Below are 20,000 nucleotides of genomic sequence, written 5' to 3' on the forward strand. Positions count from 1 at the left end.
ATATATATATATATATATACATATATATATATATATATATATATATATATATATATATATATATATATATATATATATATATATATATACTTGTTTGTTTTTTTGTTCGTTCCTTTAATAGTATAATTGTTGATATTTATTTTTCTTAATACTAATATTCAGATACTACTAGTTTGTTTCTTCATTCGTTTGTTCATTTAGCACTGTAATGATTTTTGATTTTTGATTAATAATGATATTCATTTACTTGTGTTCGTTTGTTCGTTCGTTCATTCGCTCGCTCAGTACTATAATTATTGCTTATATTTATTTTCATTAATACTAATATTCATATACTACTTGTTTGTTTCTTCATTCGCTCGTTCATTTAGTCCTGTATTTATTGTTTATATTAGTTTATATTGATACTGATATTCATATACTTGTGGTCGTTCGTTCGTTCGTTTATTTATTTAATACTATACTTACTGTTTGTTTATTTATATTAATACTGATATTTATATACTAATTGTTTATTTATATATATATATATATACATATACACACACACACACATATATATATATCAATCACAATGCATCACAATGTCAGTTTATAATTCTTTATTACATATTTATACATACATACATAACACAATTTCTACACAAGTTTTTCTCCAATATGGTGGAACCTGAATGCCATATCAGTTGTGTTGTTGTTATGTGTTTCTGCTGTTGTTTAGTATTGGTTGTGTTACGATGGTGTAATGTCAGAGTGTCGCTGCTGGGCTCAGAGTCACAGAATCACTGAACACCAGAGACTAACAGGAGGAGACACGGAGATCAGACGCCACACACACGACCAGACATCACACACACGGACACACACACACACACACATGCACTCATATAACCCTAAACAATACACACACACACACAAACACACACACAGCTGATGTAATTGTGAAACGTCTTAATCATCACAATATCCAGAGCAAGAATCGCACCTGGCACAAGTAGAGCAATGTGCAGGAGAGCAAAGCAACAAACCAACACACTGGCTTCATTCTCTCAAATCTGAGTCTTAGTCTCATTAATAATTCATGCAAAAAACACAATGTACAACATCTCTGTTTATTAGGACAATAAGGAGTTTTCTCAATATTTGAGGAAAAATATTGACTCAATACAACTTAAAATGTCTATAATCCTCAACACAGACACAGTAAAAATAAAACATTTAATTCTTAAAAATAGGACATTTTACTGTAGCTTTCAAATATATTGACACGGTAGAAAAGCTACACAGTGTCTGAATCAAAGCATGAAGCATTTCAAATTAATTATATCATATTTCATAAACACCATTCATTGTCATTAATTTAATAGTATACTTATTTATATTTCTCTGAAAGCGATGAGACGAGACACAGAGCGAGAATATGCAGACGAACAGCACATCAGCTGCACAAACACAACCTGAGGACAAACTCCTACATGTTGCCAGATGTTTCCCGCTCATTTCAGCCCAAACTTTGACGAACACGAGCTCTAATGAGGATCTTTGACCTCGTTCTAAGGCGAAACTGAAACGTGTACTGCTGAATCACGTTCTTCACAATGTGTTTATCTCTGAATGACACGTCATTATTATTATTATTATTATTGTTATTATTATTATTATTATTATTATTATTATTATTATTATTATTATTATTATTATTAATAATGGTATTATTATTATTATTATTATTGTTGTTGTTGTTATTATTATTATTATTAATGGAATTATTATTATTATTATTATCATCCTTTTATAATTTTTTTAATAAATAATCCTTTAGAGAAATAAGAAATTAAGACATGTTAGAATAGAAATGCTACAGTTGAGTTGTAATAAAATATTATTAGTTTAATACATATTTATACAGTATGCTTCTGTTTAAATGATGCATTGCATAATTCATTCATTTTTTTAAATAATATTTCTAAATAAAATCAGCAATATTTAAACAATAAAAATTATAATAAGAAATATTATGATTATGATTAGGATGATGATGATGATGATGATGATTATTATTATTATTATTATTATTATTATTATTATTATTATTGTGTCACGGTCGCGCAGTGGGTAGCATTATCGCCTCACAGCAAGAAGGTCACCGGTTCGAGTCCCAGCTGGGTCAGTTGGCATTTCTGTGTGGAGTTTGCATGTTCTCCCCGTGTTGGCGTGGGTTTCCTCCGGGTGCTCTGGTTTCCCCCACAGTCCAAACACATGCGCTTAAGGAGAATTGATTTACCAAATTGGCTGTTGTGTATGAGTGTGTATGGATGTTTCCCAGTGATGGGTTGCAGCTAGAAGGGCATCCACTGTGTAAAACATATGCTAGAATAGTTGGTGGTTCATTCTGCTGTGGAGACCTTTAATAAATAAGGGACTAACTGGAAATCACGTCTCTGATTTCATGAGCTGCAGTTCTGAATGCCGCTGCAGGATCCCATTTATTTATAGGGTTTAGCGGTGGCCGGTTTGCAGAGCCAGAATGTGGAGCTCGACGCAGGGATTCCTCACACACACACACACACACGGGTTACATGCAGAGCCATGAATCTGTCTAATGACCTGTCAGCTGTCTGAATCTCACACACAGCACACACATATTGATGCAGTGGCTATTCTAGGGGGTGTGTCTATGATCTTGGCCCCGCCCACATTTAAAATTTTACATTGTTATTATATATTACAATACTAAGTCTTTTTAAGAAGTAATTCAATTTGTTAGTTTGTTGTATCTGCTAAAAAAGTCAAGTAAGGAATTAATGGTCATTTTTGGGCCATTTAATTACTGCTGTGTATTATTCATTCATTCATTTTCCTTCCTACTTTCCTTTTCGTCCCTTTAATCATCAGGGGTCACCACAGCGGAATGAACCGCCAACTTAACCAGCATATGTTTTACGCAGTGGATGCTCTTCCAGCTGCAACCCAGTACTGGGAAACACCCATACCCATCTCTCTCTCTCTCTCTCTCACACACACACACACACACACACACAGACACACACACACACTGCTGTGTGGGTATGCTGATAAATTCATCTTGGAGGATAACAGTGTAAATGAGATGGTAAAGTGTGCTGTGGAGAAGGAAGGGAGGTTAAATGAGATTGAGCTGAAGTATCAGATGTTCTAATATAATCTTCCCCTTTACATGTGGAGGTGTTTCCAGGGTTTCCCTTCACACTTATGAGTCTGAGCAGATCATGATCTCAGTATGCATTAGGGATGCACTTTGCTTAAAGAAAATCTGTTTTCTTGACTCATCATTTCTTTTGGTTTGTTTCCAACATAAAAAAAATCTGTTATTTACTTCACATCCTTTAAATAAAAACATTACTGCTATAGCTTGGGATTGCTGTTAATAAAGTCTCTTAAGCAATGGACAACATTTTTAATTTTAACTCAGCTTAGGTTAAACTTTAGCATTATTGCAGCTTTATTTAAAGTGACCATTAGTATTATTGTTATATGTTTTTGCATTGAGCATAAAAAAATAGCTTAAAGCATTTCCAAATTAAATGGTAAGTCAATGTAGATCATAGACTGCTGAAAAAAGTATTTATTTATTTATTTAAATATTTATTTATTTATTTATTTATTTTTATTGAAATATAATTAAATTTATTATATAATGTTATATTTAATAGTTTATAATTTATTTATATAATTTATTATATAATTTAATTGATTATATTTATTTATTGTATTATCTATATTATAATATTATTATTAATATTATTTATTTATTTATTTATTTATTTATCAGTCCATATATCCTTATGTAAATTGCTGACATGCAGTTAATTTTATAAACATTTTTATAATATCTATAACTAACAAATATTACATATTTTTATTACTTTTGTTATTTATTTTTCCTGTGCTTATGTATGCATACATAAAGTTATGTATGCACACATAAATGTTGTATTTATTACTTTTCTATGTCATACTAAATAATTCTTTATATTTATTTAAATATCTATTTAGCACGATGTGATATAGGCTTTCACTCTAAAATCCAAAAACACTTCATTCGCTGTTTACGCCAATGTTTTCAAGCCCCGCAAAAGTGTTATTTATTCTGAATATTCAGTATATTTGTTATTATTAGGTTGATTTCTGCAATATCCGCTAGATACTACTGTTGTGTTGATAAAACTTGCTTATGAATTCGCTAAAAAATCTGTCTTAAAGTGATAGTTCACCCAAAACTGAAAAGTCTGTCATCATTTGCTCATCCTTCACTTCTTCAAAACCTTTATGATTTTCTTTCCTATGTTACACACAAAAGAAGATATTTTGAAGAATTATGAAATCCGGTAACCATTGACTTCTAGTATATGTTTGTTTCTTAAATGAAAGTCAATGGTTACAGGTTTTCAACTTTTTTTCAGAATGTCTTCTGTAGTGTTCGACAACATATAGAAATACACACACTTTACTTTTTTCAAAGTCTCTTTCTTCTATTAAACACAAAAGAAGATATTTTGAGGAACGCTGAAAACTGGATAACCACTGAAATCCATAATATTTGTTTTGTTTTTTTACTATATATAACCCAAATTATCTTCTTTATTGTTCAACAAAATAAAGAAATACACACTCTTATCAAACCTTTATGAGTTTCTTCTATAAAACACAGAAGAAGATATTTTGAAGAATGCTACAATCCGGTAACCATTGACTTTCTTTGTATTTGTTATTTTTACTACAAAATTTATGGTAACAGGTTTGCAATTTTCTCCAAAATATCTTCTTTAGGGTTCAACAGAAGAACGAAACCTTTCAAAGTTTCTTACTTCTATTAAACTTTTTCAACATTTCTTTCTTTTAAACACAAAAGAAGATATTTTGAAGAATGCTGAAAACCGGTAACCATTGACTTCCATAGTATGCTTTTTTATTTATTAATTTTTACCATAAAAGTCAGAGGTTACAGGTTTTTAACTTAATCCAAAAATGTCATCTTTAGTGTTCAACAAAATAAAGAAATACACTCTTTTTAATTTTCAACCATTTATGAATATCTTTTTTCCATTAAACACAAATGAAGAAGTTTTGAAGAATGCTGAAAACCTGTAACCTGTTTTCCGGTTTTGAGTTTGAGGGAGAGTACATAGTGAGCATTTTCATTTCTGAACGGACTGTCTCTTTAAATGGTCATTGAATGTACAGGTGCAGCTGATGGAGTGATCTGATTGGATGTCTTTGTTTGTTTTTCCAGAGGGATGACACCAGCCTATCAGAGGGCAGCACTATTGATCTGAGGAAACCTGGCGAGGAGGAGGATGAATATTCAGAGATGGCAGAAGAGGCCATGGATCCGGAAAACTGCTTTCCTGACGGTCAGAAAATACACACTCATAGTTATTAGCCCTTCTGTATATTTTTTCAACACATTTATAATCATAATAGTTTTAATAACTCATTTCTATTAACTGATTTATTTTCTCTTTGCCATGATGACAGTTAATAATATCAGACTTGATATTCTTCAGGACACTATATTCAGCTTAAAGTGACATGTAAAGGCTTCACTAGGGTAATTAGGGTAAAGTTAGGGTAATTAGGCAAGTCATTGTATAACAGTGTTTTGTTCTGGACACAATCCAAAACAATTAATAGTTATATTTAATAATATTGACCTTAAAATGGCTTTAAAATAATTAAAAACTGCTTTTATTCTAGTCGAAATAAAACAAATAAGACTTTCTCCAGAAGAACAAATATTATAGGAAATACTGTGAAACATTCATAATATACAGACCACAATAGGAGCAACTCTTCAACATCATACCTGACTAATAAACTGCATTAGTATCTCTGATTTCTGAGTGCTGGATTTGGGAAGGCAGTATTGTTGTTTAGAGCTGCTGGAATACTGATGGATTAAATATGGCTAGTCAGTCATCATCACATTACCACAGCACCATTTCTCCTCTGACGCGGGACACTCAATTTAATGCCCCATTGCCCTTTTAAATGTCACTTCATTGCTGAATGTTTCTTTCAAATCAGCTCCACTTCAACATATGGAGAAACAGCAGCAACACACAGCTGATACTGGGAAAACCTCATGCTCCAAAACCACAGAGACACTGATAATAATACTGCTTTTAGGATCAACAGAGCACAGCGATGGCTACAGCACGTGTCAGGTTTTTCTTTTAGCAATTCTCTATATATATATATGAATAAAGTTTTTTAAAAGTTCTGATCTACAAACCAGAATCCGCCTTCAGGAGCTTCAGGACCATACAAGAACAATAAAACTAAAGAAGAGAGAATTTTTATTCTCACAAATCTGAATTGCTTTCTAGCACTTAGGTCACACATCAGACTTTTAAACTTATAAACCATAAATTATGAGAAAACAAATTACCGGCCACTTTATTAGGTACACCTTACTAGTCCCGGGTTGCACCCCTTTTGCCTTCAGAACTGCCTTAATCCTTGGTGCTGTAGATTCAACAAGCTACTGGAGATATTCCTCAGAGATTTTGCTCCATATTGTCATGATAGCATCACACAGTTGCTGCAGATTTGTCGGCTGCACATCCATGATGCCAATCTCCCGTTCCACCACATCCCAAAGCTGCTCTATTGGATTGAGCTCTGGTGACTGTGGAGGCCATTTGAGTACAGTGAACTCATCGTCATGTTCAAGAAAGCAGTCTGAGATGATTGAGCTTCATGACATGCTGCGTTATCCTGCTGGAAGTAGCCATCAGAAGATGGAGACACTGTGCTCATAAAGGGATGGACATGGTCAGCAGCAATACTCAGGTAGGCTGTGGCGTTGATGCTCAATTGGTACTAATGGAGCCAAAGAAAATCTCCCCCACACCATTACACCACCACCACCAGCCTGAACCGCTGATACAAGGCAGGATGATCCATGCTTTCATGTTGTTGAGGCCAAATTGTGAGCCGAGCATCCGAATGTGTCAGCAGAAATGGAGACTCATCAGAGCAGCAACGTTTCTCCAATCTTCTATTGTCCAGTTTTGGTGAGTCTGTGTGAATTGTAGCCTCAGTTTCCTGTTCTTAGCTGACAGGAGCGGCACCCGGTGTGCTCTTCTGCTGCTGTAGCCCATCCGCCTCAAGGTTGGCCGTGTTGTGTGTTCAGAGATGCTCTTCTGCAGAGCTCGGTTGTAACGAGTGCTTATTTGAGTTGCTATCAGCTGGAACCAGTCTGGCCATTCTCCTCTGACCTCTGGCATCAACAAGGCATTTGCGCCCACAGAACTGCCGCTCACTGGATATTTCCTCTTTGTCAGAGCATTCTCTGTAAATCCTAGAGATGGTTGTGCGTGAAAGTCCCAGTAGATCAGCAGTTTCTGAAATACTCAGAGCAGCCCGTCTGACACCAACAACCATGCCACGTTCAACGTCTCTTAAATCCCCTTTCTTCCCCATTCTGATGCTCGCTTTGAACAGCAGCAGATCCTCTTGACCATGTCTACATGCCTAAATGCACTGAGCTGCTGCCATGTGATTGTCTGATTACTAATTTGCGTTAACGAGCAAATAGACAGGTGTACCTAATAAAGTGGCCGGTGAGTCTCAAACTCGTGATTTTCATGCGTATTATATTTAATTTTTGTAAATGCTTTAGATTTGAATATTTTTTATATCTTAAACTTTTGTTTTTATTTTTCTGTTATATTTTTTGTTGAAACAGAAGAATAGTTCACTATTTTTGTATGTTTGCATCGTTTTTATGAAGAACAAAGACGTCTCTCAACTTCACATTCACAAACTGCGTGCGTGCGTGTGTGTGCATGCATGTGTGTGTGTGTGTGTGTGCATGTGCATGTTTTTGTGTGCGAGAGTGTGTGTTTGTGTGCATGTGTGTGTGTTCACGAATCTTTGTGTGTATTTGTGTTTATTTGTGTTATGTGTTTTTGTGATCTGCTCTTTGAAATCTTCATTGTGGTGTGGTTAGTGGTCAGCTCTGAAGTGTGTGTATGATTGATGAGCAATGAGTGCTGTGTTCAGTGTTTCTGATAATTCTCCAGTGTGTGAGTGCAGCGTTTCAGCATTTCTCTATTATAAATGAAGGAATACACACACACACACACACACACACACACACACACACACACACACACACAATGCTGAATTGAATGAGTGGTCAGATTTCTGCTTTAGGGGTCAGAAGGCCACATTCACACCATTTAGCAGAAATCACAGAGGACACACTGCTGGAGCCGCCACACAATAATGCAGGAGGCTGTTTTATTGCATGATGCAGTATCGATATAAAGCACCAGATTTTCCTGGAATATCAGTCACTTTTTATCATTTCAAGCAAACTTTTGTATTTCAGAGTGACTTGTGCAGCATAATGCAGTTAATGTCCTGCTGAGAGAAAGACATGTAAGAGCTTTTGAAGATTCGGTTTCATTTCAAAATACATTTCTTTTTACATTCATTTTCTTGTCGGCTTAATCCCTTTATTATTCTGGGGTTGCCACAGCGGAATGAACCGCCAATTTATCCAGCATATGTTTTACGCATCTAATACCCTTCCAGCCGCAACCCATCTCTGGGAAACATCCATACACTCTTATTCACACTCGTACACTACAGACAATTAAGCCTACCTAATTCACCTGTACCGCATGACTGTGGGGGAAACCGGAGCACCCGGAGGAAACCCACACGAACGTAGGGAGAACATGCAAACTCCGCAAAGAAAGGCTAACTGACTCTGCCGAGGCTCAAACCAACAACCTTCTTGCTGTGAGGTGACAGCACTACCTACTTCGCCCACTTCTTTTTACATTTTTACTTTATTTAATTTTTGAAAATTACATTAATTTCAATAAATAAATCATTTATTTATAATTATTAATATATACATAAAATAAATATCAAACAAAATAGATAATAAATAAATAATAAATTATTTATTTACAAATAATAATAAATTCAATACATTAAATATTGAACAAAGTAAAACAAAATTAAAATACATACTGTTTAATTTACTTGTACTTAATAATACATTAATTAAATTAAAAATATAATAAAACAATAAAATAAAATATATATAATTTATTTATAATAAATAATAAATTAAATATCAAATGCTGTCAAATGCTGTGTTTAAGTGAAAATAAATAAATAAATAATATACAATTTTATAATAAATTATTAAAAATAAATAATAAATAATTTATTTATAATTAAGTATAAATAAATAAAATGTAAAATAAAATAAAAAATAAAAAAATGATATATAATTTATTTATAATTACTAATAAATTAATTAAATTAAATATCAAATAAAGTAAAATAAAGAAACAAATAATATATAATTTATTTATAATTAATAATAAATTAAATTAAATATAAAATAAAATAAATAAATAAAATTTTATTTATTTATAATTAATAATACATTAATTAAATTAAATGTAAAATTAAATATAATAAATATATAATCCATTTATAATTAATTATACATTAATTAAATTCAATTCAAATAAATTCAAATAAACTTTTTCAAATAAACTATTTCTTGAAGAGGGGGAGGAACTAAAAATATTTATTTTATTTATAAATGTTCTTTTAATATTTATTATTTTGCATTACCTTATAATCTAGTGATTAAATATGACCAGTGCTTTTTTTCTTGTAACAATGTGCTGTATTTTTTATTTCCTTTAACAGTTTATTTACTAAAGTTTGTAAATGTAGTTTTTTAGCAATATTTTATATCATTAAATAATATAATAAACAAATCTAATATTTATTTCAATGATGCTTATCTGATTTTTTACTTTGAATATTGCAATTTTAACCAACTAATTAAGCAGATAAATGGTAATTATTTGCATTTTTTAACTTTTTTAAATGCAAATTTGATAAATATTAAAAAAAAATTAATCAATATTTACTTTATTTCTACTTTATTTTTTATTCTAATTAATTTTTAGCTTATTTTCTATTTTTTATTTAATAATGAATTAATAATACTATATAATATTAATATATAAATAAATATAAAATAAATTAATTTAATTGTAAATAATAATAAATTTAATGTAAATTCAATTTATTAATATGTAAAATATGTTACAATTTAATATGTTTATTTTATATTATAGATTTACTATATATATTTATTTGTAATAAATATAATATAATAATATTTTTACTTTAATAATATAGTATTTTATAGATGTACTTACACTGTATATTCTTAATGCATTTTTATCTTCTGTAAACTAAAGTTATGTACAGTTAATGAGTTTAGCTGAATGCATTTAATTCATTTCAGTTTAATTCATTGCAAGTTTATTTGTATAGAGCTTTTCTCAATAGTTATAAAAGTTATATAGTGTTGTTTTTGAATATAGTTATTAAAACAGCTTCACAGAATGTCTGCATGTGTGCTCCGATCTGGAAGCATAATTTGGAGCACTAAAATGTTGACGCTCTGCTATCTGTAACGCATGACACATGTTCACCTCACATCAGATGCAATGATGAAGTCACCAAAAGCAGCTTCGATTGGCTGCGATGGCGGATAATTGTTTGATGAATGCTGAAACGTCTGATGGAGAGCAGCAGCATCGCTACAAATTGAGTTGCGAGGAGCCTGTTAGCATAACCTGCTATTGAGTTTACAGCAGTAAGTGGATTTAGAGGAGCTCAGATGATGCCGGTAATGGAGCCGCAGAGACACCACTGCTGGATTACACTCACTTACACCACTGCTGAATGCTGGATTCTGATTGGCTGATGAGCATTCTGAGGTGTGCTGTTATTTCCAGATAAACGCGCAGATAAAGTAGTTCCGGCAGGTTTTGAGCGCATGAGCAATTGTTTCTTATTACATTAATGTTTTTGTTATTTATAGTGCCTGCAATATTAAATAACTCAGACTGTTATATTGTTTAATTTGTCTTTTCATTTTAGCATTTTATGTGGAGAGTAATTAGCATCTACAAAGCGGATAAATTTCATATTTTAACCTTAGTGGAAGTTTATTATTAGCATGTGTTTTTAAGACCTGACTATAAGAATCTGAAGCAAATTTAAGCTAATTGGGCACAATAAATTAAACGTTTGTGGCTTAAAGATTAATTATACATTATATAATTATTTACTCAATTAAAACAATACAGTGTTATTATTATTATTGTTTTTATTATTATTACTATTATTTTTATACAGTGATTATTTAATTTCCTTATCTGAATACTGTTCGACTCCTCAGAAAATCATAAATCAATATTTGCATCTTTTCTCTGCTGTATTTAACTTTGCTTGTCCTTTTTACAATAGTTTTATGCAGCTTCGCCCCCCAGAGTCATCCCAATCGATCTAAAATTATGAATTCTTTACAAACTGTTCAAGTCATCTGCTGAAATTGCATTTATATGGCAATGTATATCGCATTGAATAAAAAAATTGCAAATGCCAGTTTTTTACACTATCGTTCAGCCCTATTTTAAAATGTAGTTTTAGTTGGGAATGCCTGTATTGTTGGTGTATTACTGTTTACACTGCAGGTCTGCTGAATGCTGGATTGTGACTGGCTGATGAGCAGTCAAGAGAGGTGTGATGTTATTTTCAGATAAATACACAGATAAAGTAGTTCCGGCAGAATTCACTGAGAATAACTTTAAATAAATTTGTGCAAACAATAAAAAAATAATAGTAGTTATAATAATAATAATAATAATAATAATAATAATAATAATAATAATAATAATAATAATAATAATAACAATAATAAAATTATATATATATATATATATAGTTTTTATTTATTTATTTATTTATTTATTTAAATCTTTGCATTATATTGTTATTATTAGTATTATTTTAATTAATTAATCAATATATTTTTTACATATTTCTACTTAATATTTTTCTCCATGTCTTTTATATATTTCCTATAAAACTATTTTACTTCAATTTCTATATTTAGAAGTAAATATATTTATATAGTAGATTTTTACAGTGTTTTGTAATATTTCTATTTTAAGTATGTTTAATAATAAGTTTAATATATTTTTCTTCTTTTTTGTTCGTTTTATATCTAAATTTCATATGCATTATATATATATATATATATATATATATATATATATATATATATATATATATATATATATATATACATATATATATTTTTTTTTTTATTTATTTATAATGTTTGTAATTTTTGCATATTTTTTTACATTTTTGCATATGTTTTTTTACATATATTTATTATTATTATTATTATTATTGGTCCTTTATTAATCCGCGGTTGTCACAGAATGAACCGCCAACTTATCCAGTGCGTTTTTACGTGGTGGATGCCCTTCCAGCCGCAACCCATCTCTGGGAAACATCCACACACCTGTACCGCATGTCTTTGGACTGTGAGGGAAACCGGAGCACCCGGAGGAAACCCACGCAAACGCAGGGAGAACATACAAACTTCACACAGAAACATCAACTGACCCAGCTGAGGCTCGAACCAGCGACCTTCTTGCTGTGAAGCGACAGCACTACCTACTGCGCCACTGCGTCGCCATTATTATTCTTAACATATCTATAAAATTCACATTTCAATATTCATATTTGAGACTTTTCATGTTTTGATATCTGTTGTGTTTTGTGATTTGTTTTACAGTTGTAGCTGTGAAATAACTCAGCGGAGTGATATGAAGCTGTATTGCGCTTAATCCTGCCGGAACTACTTTAGCTGTGTCTTTATCTGACAATAACCAAACACCTCAGAACACTCATCAGCCAATCAGAATCCAGCAGAGCTGCAGTATAAACAGTAAAGCACCACAATATAGTCATCCCAACTAAAACTACATTAGAAATAAATCAGAAGTCACTTTTGTTCACATCAAGAAGCTAAAATTTATATATAAACTTAAAAATAAAGCAATAGAAGCTTATTAATGATACAGGTACTATAAATAAACCATGAATGTCAAAGTAAGGAATAAAAATAAAGTGCTGTAATGCGTTCAAAACCTGCCAGAACTACTTTATCTGTGCATTTATCTGAAAATGACGGCTCTCCTTACAATGCTCATCAGCCAATCAGAATCAAGCATTCTGCAGACCTGTTATAACAGTAATGAATAACTGACGACCAGCTGTTGAACTATGAAGTTATTAATGCACACAGAGGTGTTGATGTGGCTGTGATTTGAAGCGCAGTGGTTGCTGCGTCTCAGATGTGCCTCATTTTCTAATAATTCTGCAATCTGCAGTTGTTGATTTCTGCTATTGATCTCCAGCTTCTGATCTTCTGAAGTGTTTCCAGCTCTTTGAAGTCTTTTGAAGTCACATTTTCAGGTGTCGATTTGAACAAAGAGCTTTAGAAAGAGGGAAAGTCAGCAAAACGAGTGTCTTCCTCTCACTTACAGTCTGAATGACTTATTAGCAATACATAATTAATCTATTAATAGAGCGAAAATATGAACTCCTTCTGCATTTTCTTTTAATATGTGAATATTTCTTATTCTTCAAGAAAAATCTGAAATTTTAATTTAAATATATTCTAAATATTAGTTTATTTTAATTAATTAATTGATTAAATAATCAGTTTATTTTTTATATATTTCTACTTAATATATTTTGTGTGGGTGGGTCTGTGGGTGTGTGTAATTTTTTTGTATGTTTTTTGCTTTATAAAAAAATGAACAGTAAATGAATGATATTTAATTTTTATGTATGTTTCTCATTGGATCATTTCTAATTTGGAATGTGTGTGTGTTTGTGCAGTGTGTGTACGTCATTTTAAGTGCTGTGACATCAACACGTCGGAGGGTTTGGGTCGGGCCTGGTGGCGTCTGAGGAAAACCTGTTATCAGATCGTGGAGCACAGCTGGTTCGAGACCTTCATCATCTTCATGATCCTCCTCAGCAGCGGAGCTCTGGTACTGTAACACACTCATTGTAACACACTGTAACACACACATACACATAAGGAAGTGACAATTACAAAAAAATTAAATAAAATAAGGGGGTGAAAATTCATCAGTCAGTTTCATTTTCTTCCACATATAAATTATGCAATATAAATCCAAACAATAATCAAAGTGATCAAAATAATTGAATCATGAAAAAAATAAGTGGAAGCTTTTGAACAGACCAGTGTCTAAGTGAAGCATGTACTTTAGTTATACATATAATAATAATAATGACAATAATAATAATAAAATCACAATATCATTTAATAATAATAATTATTATTATGATAGTAATATTTAAATTAATAAATATAGGATTAATAATGATAATAATAATAATAATAATAATAATAATGATGATAATAATAATAATATGACAATGAAAATAATAATAATAACGATAATAATATTGAAAATAATAATAAAAGTGACACTAATGACAATATTAATAATAATAATAATAATAACAATAATTATTATTATAATTATAATAATGATGATGATAATAATAATAATAATAATTAAAATGATGATGATTCTAATAATATTGTAAATAATAATAATAATAATAATAATGACAATAATAATAATAATAACAATAACAATAATAATAATAATAATAATGATGATAATAATAATAATATTAATAATAATAATAATTAAATGATAATAATAATACTAATAATAATACATAATAATAATGGTAATAATAATGATAATGATATTGATAATAATAATAATAATAATAATAATACTAATAATAATAATAATGAAAATAATAATAATAATAATAATAATAATGTTGATAATAATAATAATAATGATTATAATAATAATGATAATAATAATAACAATGGTAATAAAAATAATAATGATTATAATATTAATAATAATGATAATAACAATAATGATAATGATGGTCGATGCAGTGGCGCAGTAGGTAGTGCTGTTGCATCACAGCAAGAAGGTTACTAGTTCGAGCCTTAGCTGGGTCCGTTCACGTGGGTTTCCTCCGGGTGCTCCGGTTTCTCCCACAGTTCAAACACATGCGGTACAGGTGAATTGGGTAAGCTAAATTGTCTACCCAATAGTCTACCCCTGTATGAGTGTGAGTGAGTGTATGTGGATGTTTCCCAGAGATGGGTTGCGGCTGGAAGGGCATCTGCTGCGTAAAACATATGCTGGATAAGTTGGCGGTTCATTCCGCTGTGGCGACCCCGGATTAATAAAGGGACTAAGCCGAAAAGAAAATGAATGAATGAATAATGATAATGATGATGATAATAATAATGTACAATCCTAGTAATAATAGTGTATGGATGTGAGTGTGTGTGTGGAGCTCCAGGTGTGAGTCTGGTATTTTAGTGGCATTTAGCAGCAGCTGTTCGCTCAGACGTTACTTGAATGATTACACGTGAAAACAAGAGCATAAGCAGAAAAAACGAGAAAGAGCCGAGTCTGCAGAAAGAGAGAGAGAGAGAGAGAGAGAGAGTCCACTGGACACAGATGTTTAGCTGGACATCAGTGCATGTATGAGACACACACATGAAGAAGAAACACACCAGCTCACAGCACACACTCAGCATTCACTCTGTCTCTGGAGGACTACAGCTGATTACCTACATACAATACCATCAAAAAGCAGAGATTGAGGGAAATAAGAGGGATAAATCAATCAATTAAAAATATATATTTTAATTAATATACCAAGACTACATTTTAAGTATAAATTTTATAAAGTGTTTCACATTTAATTTGTATATTGTTTAACTGAAGGTAAAGTGCAGCTGAATGTGTTTAAATATACATCAAGTCTTAAATGATAGTATATATACAACCAATAATACTGAATTTTTCATTATCATTTAACGTGTAAATATGTATTAATTTTGGTTGTGTGTTATTGTTTATATATAGTGTTTCATTTCAGCTTAGTCCCTTATTTATCAGGGGTTGCCACAGTGGAATGAACCACTAACTGTTATATGTTTAACCTGTGTATAACCATATGTTTCACACAGCGCATACCCTTACAGCCGCAACCCAGTACTCGGAAACACCTATACACACTAATTCACACTAATTCACACACACACACACACACACACACACTACGGGGGACTGTGGGGGAAACCGTAGCACCAGGAGGAAACCCACGCCAACATGGGGAGAACATGCAAACTCCACACAGAAACACTAACTGACCCAGCCGGGACTCGAACCAACGAGCTTCTTGCTGTGAGGCGACCACTGATGAACTAAGTTGCTCGTATTGTATAAGCGTGTGTGTGAATGAGTGTGTATGGGTGTTTTCAAGTACTGGGTTTTAGCTGGAAACGCATCCGCAGTGTAATACGTATGCTGGAATAGTTGGCAGTTCATTCCACTGTGGCAACCCCTGATAAATGAGGGACTAAGCTGAAAAAAATGAATTAATGAAAAAACATGAAAGCATGACAATAATGGAAAATTAATGTTCTGTTTAACGTTGCCGTGGAAACATTGTTCATTTTTAATTTGTGTAATTTGATGAAATAAAATACCTAGCAAACGTTAATAATTAAAAATTAGATGAAGATTAAATATTTATTTATTTATTCATTCATTCATTCATTCATTCATTTTCTTTAAAGCTTAGTCCCTTTATTAATCCTGGGTCGCCACAGCAAAATAAACCACCGACATATCCAAGACGTTTTTACCCAGTAGATGCCCTTCCAGCCGCAACCCATCTCTGAGAAACATCCATACACACTCATACACTACAGACAATTTAGCCTAACCAATTTACCTGTACCACATGTTTTTGGACTGTGGGGGAAACCGGAGCACCCGGAGGAAACCCACACGAACGCAGGGAGAACATGCAAACTCCACACAGAAACGCCAACTGACCTAGCCAAGGCTCGAACCAACGACCTTCTTGCTGTGAGGCGACCGCACTACCTACTGCGCCACTGCGTCGCCTATTTATTTATTATTATTATTATTTTTTTTTATAATAATAATAATAATTAAAACCGTGTTTTTACTATTTGCATATTCATTTTAAATGCAATAAAATGTTCACAGTTGTTTATAAATATGTCTATATATTTTTTAATTCGGTGTTTAATTTCAAGAATCAAAAACATTATATATATATATATATATATGCCATTCATTTATATTGTTAATAAAATACCATTATACATTTTATATATTTATACATTATATATTTATATATATATATATATATATATATATATATATATATATATATATATATATATATATATATATATATATTAGTGCTGTCAATCGATTAAAAAATTTTACTAATAAATTGCACCTTTTTTAAAAAATAATCGTGATTAATCGCATTTAAAATACTGAAACTTGTAATTTTGCCTATTTAAATGGAAAATTAATGTAAATGCAAAAAAAAAGATATTTAAATTCAAAATATAATTGTTTAATAGAATTTTTGTTTTTGCAGACGTTTTGGCCCCAACAGCCTTCCATACTAGAGCGACTCCCCTCAGATTCAACACGCATGATCACGTTCATCAAATTTGCTTAAACTAAGCGTCCTAAAGTATTACTGTATTTCACAAGGATTCTGACACAACAACGCGAAGCATACGCTTTCATTGCGTTTAATGAGGAAACATGCTAAACTTGGAGGCTCATGCTGAAAGGCAAAGTAATGCCCTGTCTTTGACAGCTCGCGACTTCACCAGACATTCTGAGTAAATTTACATAAGACACCAATACTCCGATTTTAAAATGATTAAGATAATACTCTTATTAAAATTCTACCGTGTAGCCTTAAAAGGAACCTTACCTTAAAGGAACACCGAGTCACGAAATGCGGAGGATTTTCTTTCTGTTCGCCATGCGGTATCAACTTACAACAGATGTCGAAAGTTAAAAATGAAACACCCGAAATTGCATGAAACTCTGGATAACCTGTGATGTACCTAATTGTTTTATACTGGAACTTGCCTTCAAAAAGTGCTTCCTTGGTCTTATCCACATTTATTGCATGTTGAACACACGTCCACTAAAACAGGAAGTAAAAAATCCTGAACTGCGTTAATTGCGAAAAAAATTTTTTTACGCGTTAATTATTTCAAATTAATCGCATGTGTTAACGCGTTAATTTTGACAGCGCTAATATATATATATATATATATATATATATATATATATATCAAATGTATAATAGTATTTTATTAACAATGTGGAAAAACGTGATTTCAACGGTAAAAAACTGTAAAAATGCTACAGCACAAATCCGTAACCTGGTTAACAGTATGTTTTCTTTATATATACGGCGAATAACCGTAAATTTACTTTCCCAGAATTCCCTGCATGGCACATCACTTTTTATGCATTTGGTTGACATTGATATGGATCTTTTTAGTAGTTTTCCCATCAGTTATGCACATTAGAGATTTATGTTACATCTAATGTTGATAAACAATGTTTATTTCATGACTTTAATTGTAAGCGTGTTACCATACTGCTGTTTAGTAGCTGTGTGAATGACACTGAGCACCGTCTATATGCTGATACTCTTTTCTGCTTGTGGGAAGAGTTGATTGTGATGAGCATTGGCTCGTTGTGTAACTTCCTCATCACCTCCTGCATGTGGGTGTGATAACGTGTTTAACTGTGTAACTAAAGATGTGTAGATGTTGATCAATCAAAACACAGACATATTACCTCGATAAATTATTAAAATACGGTAATTTACCGTAAAAAATTACAAAAATTACTTTTACGGTTTGTACCATGTTTTTAACGGTAAAATACTGGCAACCACAGCTGCCGTTTTTTTACCGTAAATTTTACGGATTTATTTTTTACAGTGATACACACACACACACACACACACACACACACACACACACACACACACACACATTTTTAATCATAATAACGTTTTAAAACCTCATTTCTAATAACTGATTTATTTTTATCTTTGTCATGATGACAGCACATAATATTAGACTGGATATTATTCAAGACTCTAATATTCAGCTTAAAGTGACATGTAAAGGCTTCACTAGGGTAATTAGGGTAAAGTTAAGGTAATTAGGCAAGTCATTGTATAACAGTGTTTTGTGCTGGAGACAATCAACACTAATATTGCTGAAGGGGTGAATAATATTGACCTTTTTAAGCTTTAAAAATATTAAAAACTGCTGTCTGACTCTCTGTCTGTCTGTGTGTGTGCGCCTGTGTTTGTGTCTGCCTATGTGCGTGCGTCTGTGTATATGTGTCTGTCTGTCTGTCTGTCTGTCTGTCTGTCTGTCTGTCTGTGCATGTGTGTGTGTGGGTGTCGTGCAGGCGTTTGAGGACATCTACATAGACCAGAGGAAGGTGGTGAAGGTGATCCTGGAGTACGCAGACAAGATCTTCACCTACATCTTCATTCTGGAGATGAGCTTGAAGTGGATCGCCTACGGTTTCCGCAAATACTTCACCAACTACTGGTGCTGGCTGGACTTCCTCATCGTGGACGTGAGTCTAACACACACTCCACAATACGTCAGCAATAATTACTGCCTATCAGGCTTCTGAGAGCTGCAGATTCAGTGTTGCAAAACACAACACTGTGGCTTCCACACTGTCCCACCATGTGTCCTAATATAAATCAGTTGGGTTAACGAAATTATTTTTGCAAATTTAAGTGCATTGGACATAAAACAATTCAATTGTCCCAAACAAAAAAAACAAAAAAAATGCGTTTACTCAGGTTTACACACACACACTCATACACTACGACCAATTTAGTTGATCAATTCCTCTATAGCACATGTGTTTGGACTGTGGGGGAAACCAGAGCACCTGGAGGAAACCCACACCAACACGGGGAGAACATGCAAACTCCACACAGAAACTCTACCCACTCTGCTTCTGTGCACGCTCAGAAATGAAGGTACAAGAGATGTCACAGGGGTGATACTTTTTCAAAAGTTACCCATTTGTACTTAAAGGGTCCATATTGGTACCTCAAAA

General features: G+C 32.1%; 1 protein-coding gene across 6 annotated transcripts in view; it reads left to right on the top strand.

Annotated features, from left to right (window-relative positions):
• scn5lab (sodium channel, voltage gated, type V-like, alpha b) overlaps positions 1-20,000 on the top strand; it is a 251,401-nt gene that overhangs the window by 202,575 nt on the left and 28,826 nt on the right. For all 6 annotated transcript variants that reach the window (XM_087308804.1, XM_087308807.1, XM_087308803.1 and 3 more), the window contains 3 exon segments: positions 5,273-5,393; positions 13,804-13,958; positions 19,329-19,502. In XM_087308804.1, coding sequence (XP_087164930.1) covers positions 5,273-5,393; positions 13,804-13,958; positions 19,329-19,502 — 450 coding nt within the window.

This window comes from Danio rerio, chromosome 24 (genome assembly GCF_052040795.2).
Source record: "Danio rerio strain M-AB ecotype USA chromosome 24, GRCz13ab, whole genome shotgun sequence".
Classification (NCBI taxonomy): Eukaryota; Metazoa; Chordata; class Actinopteri; order Cypriniformes; family Danionidae; genus Danio; species Danio rerio.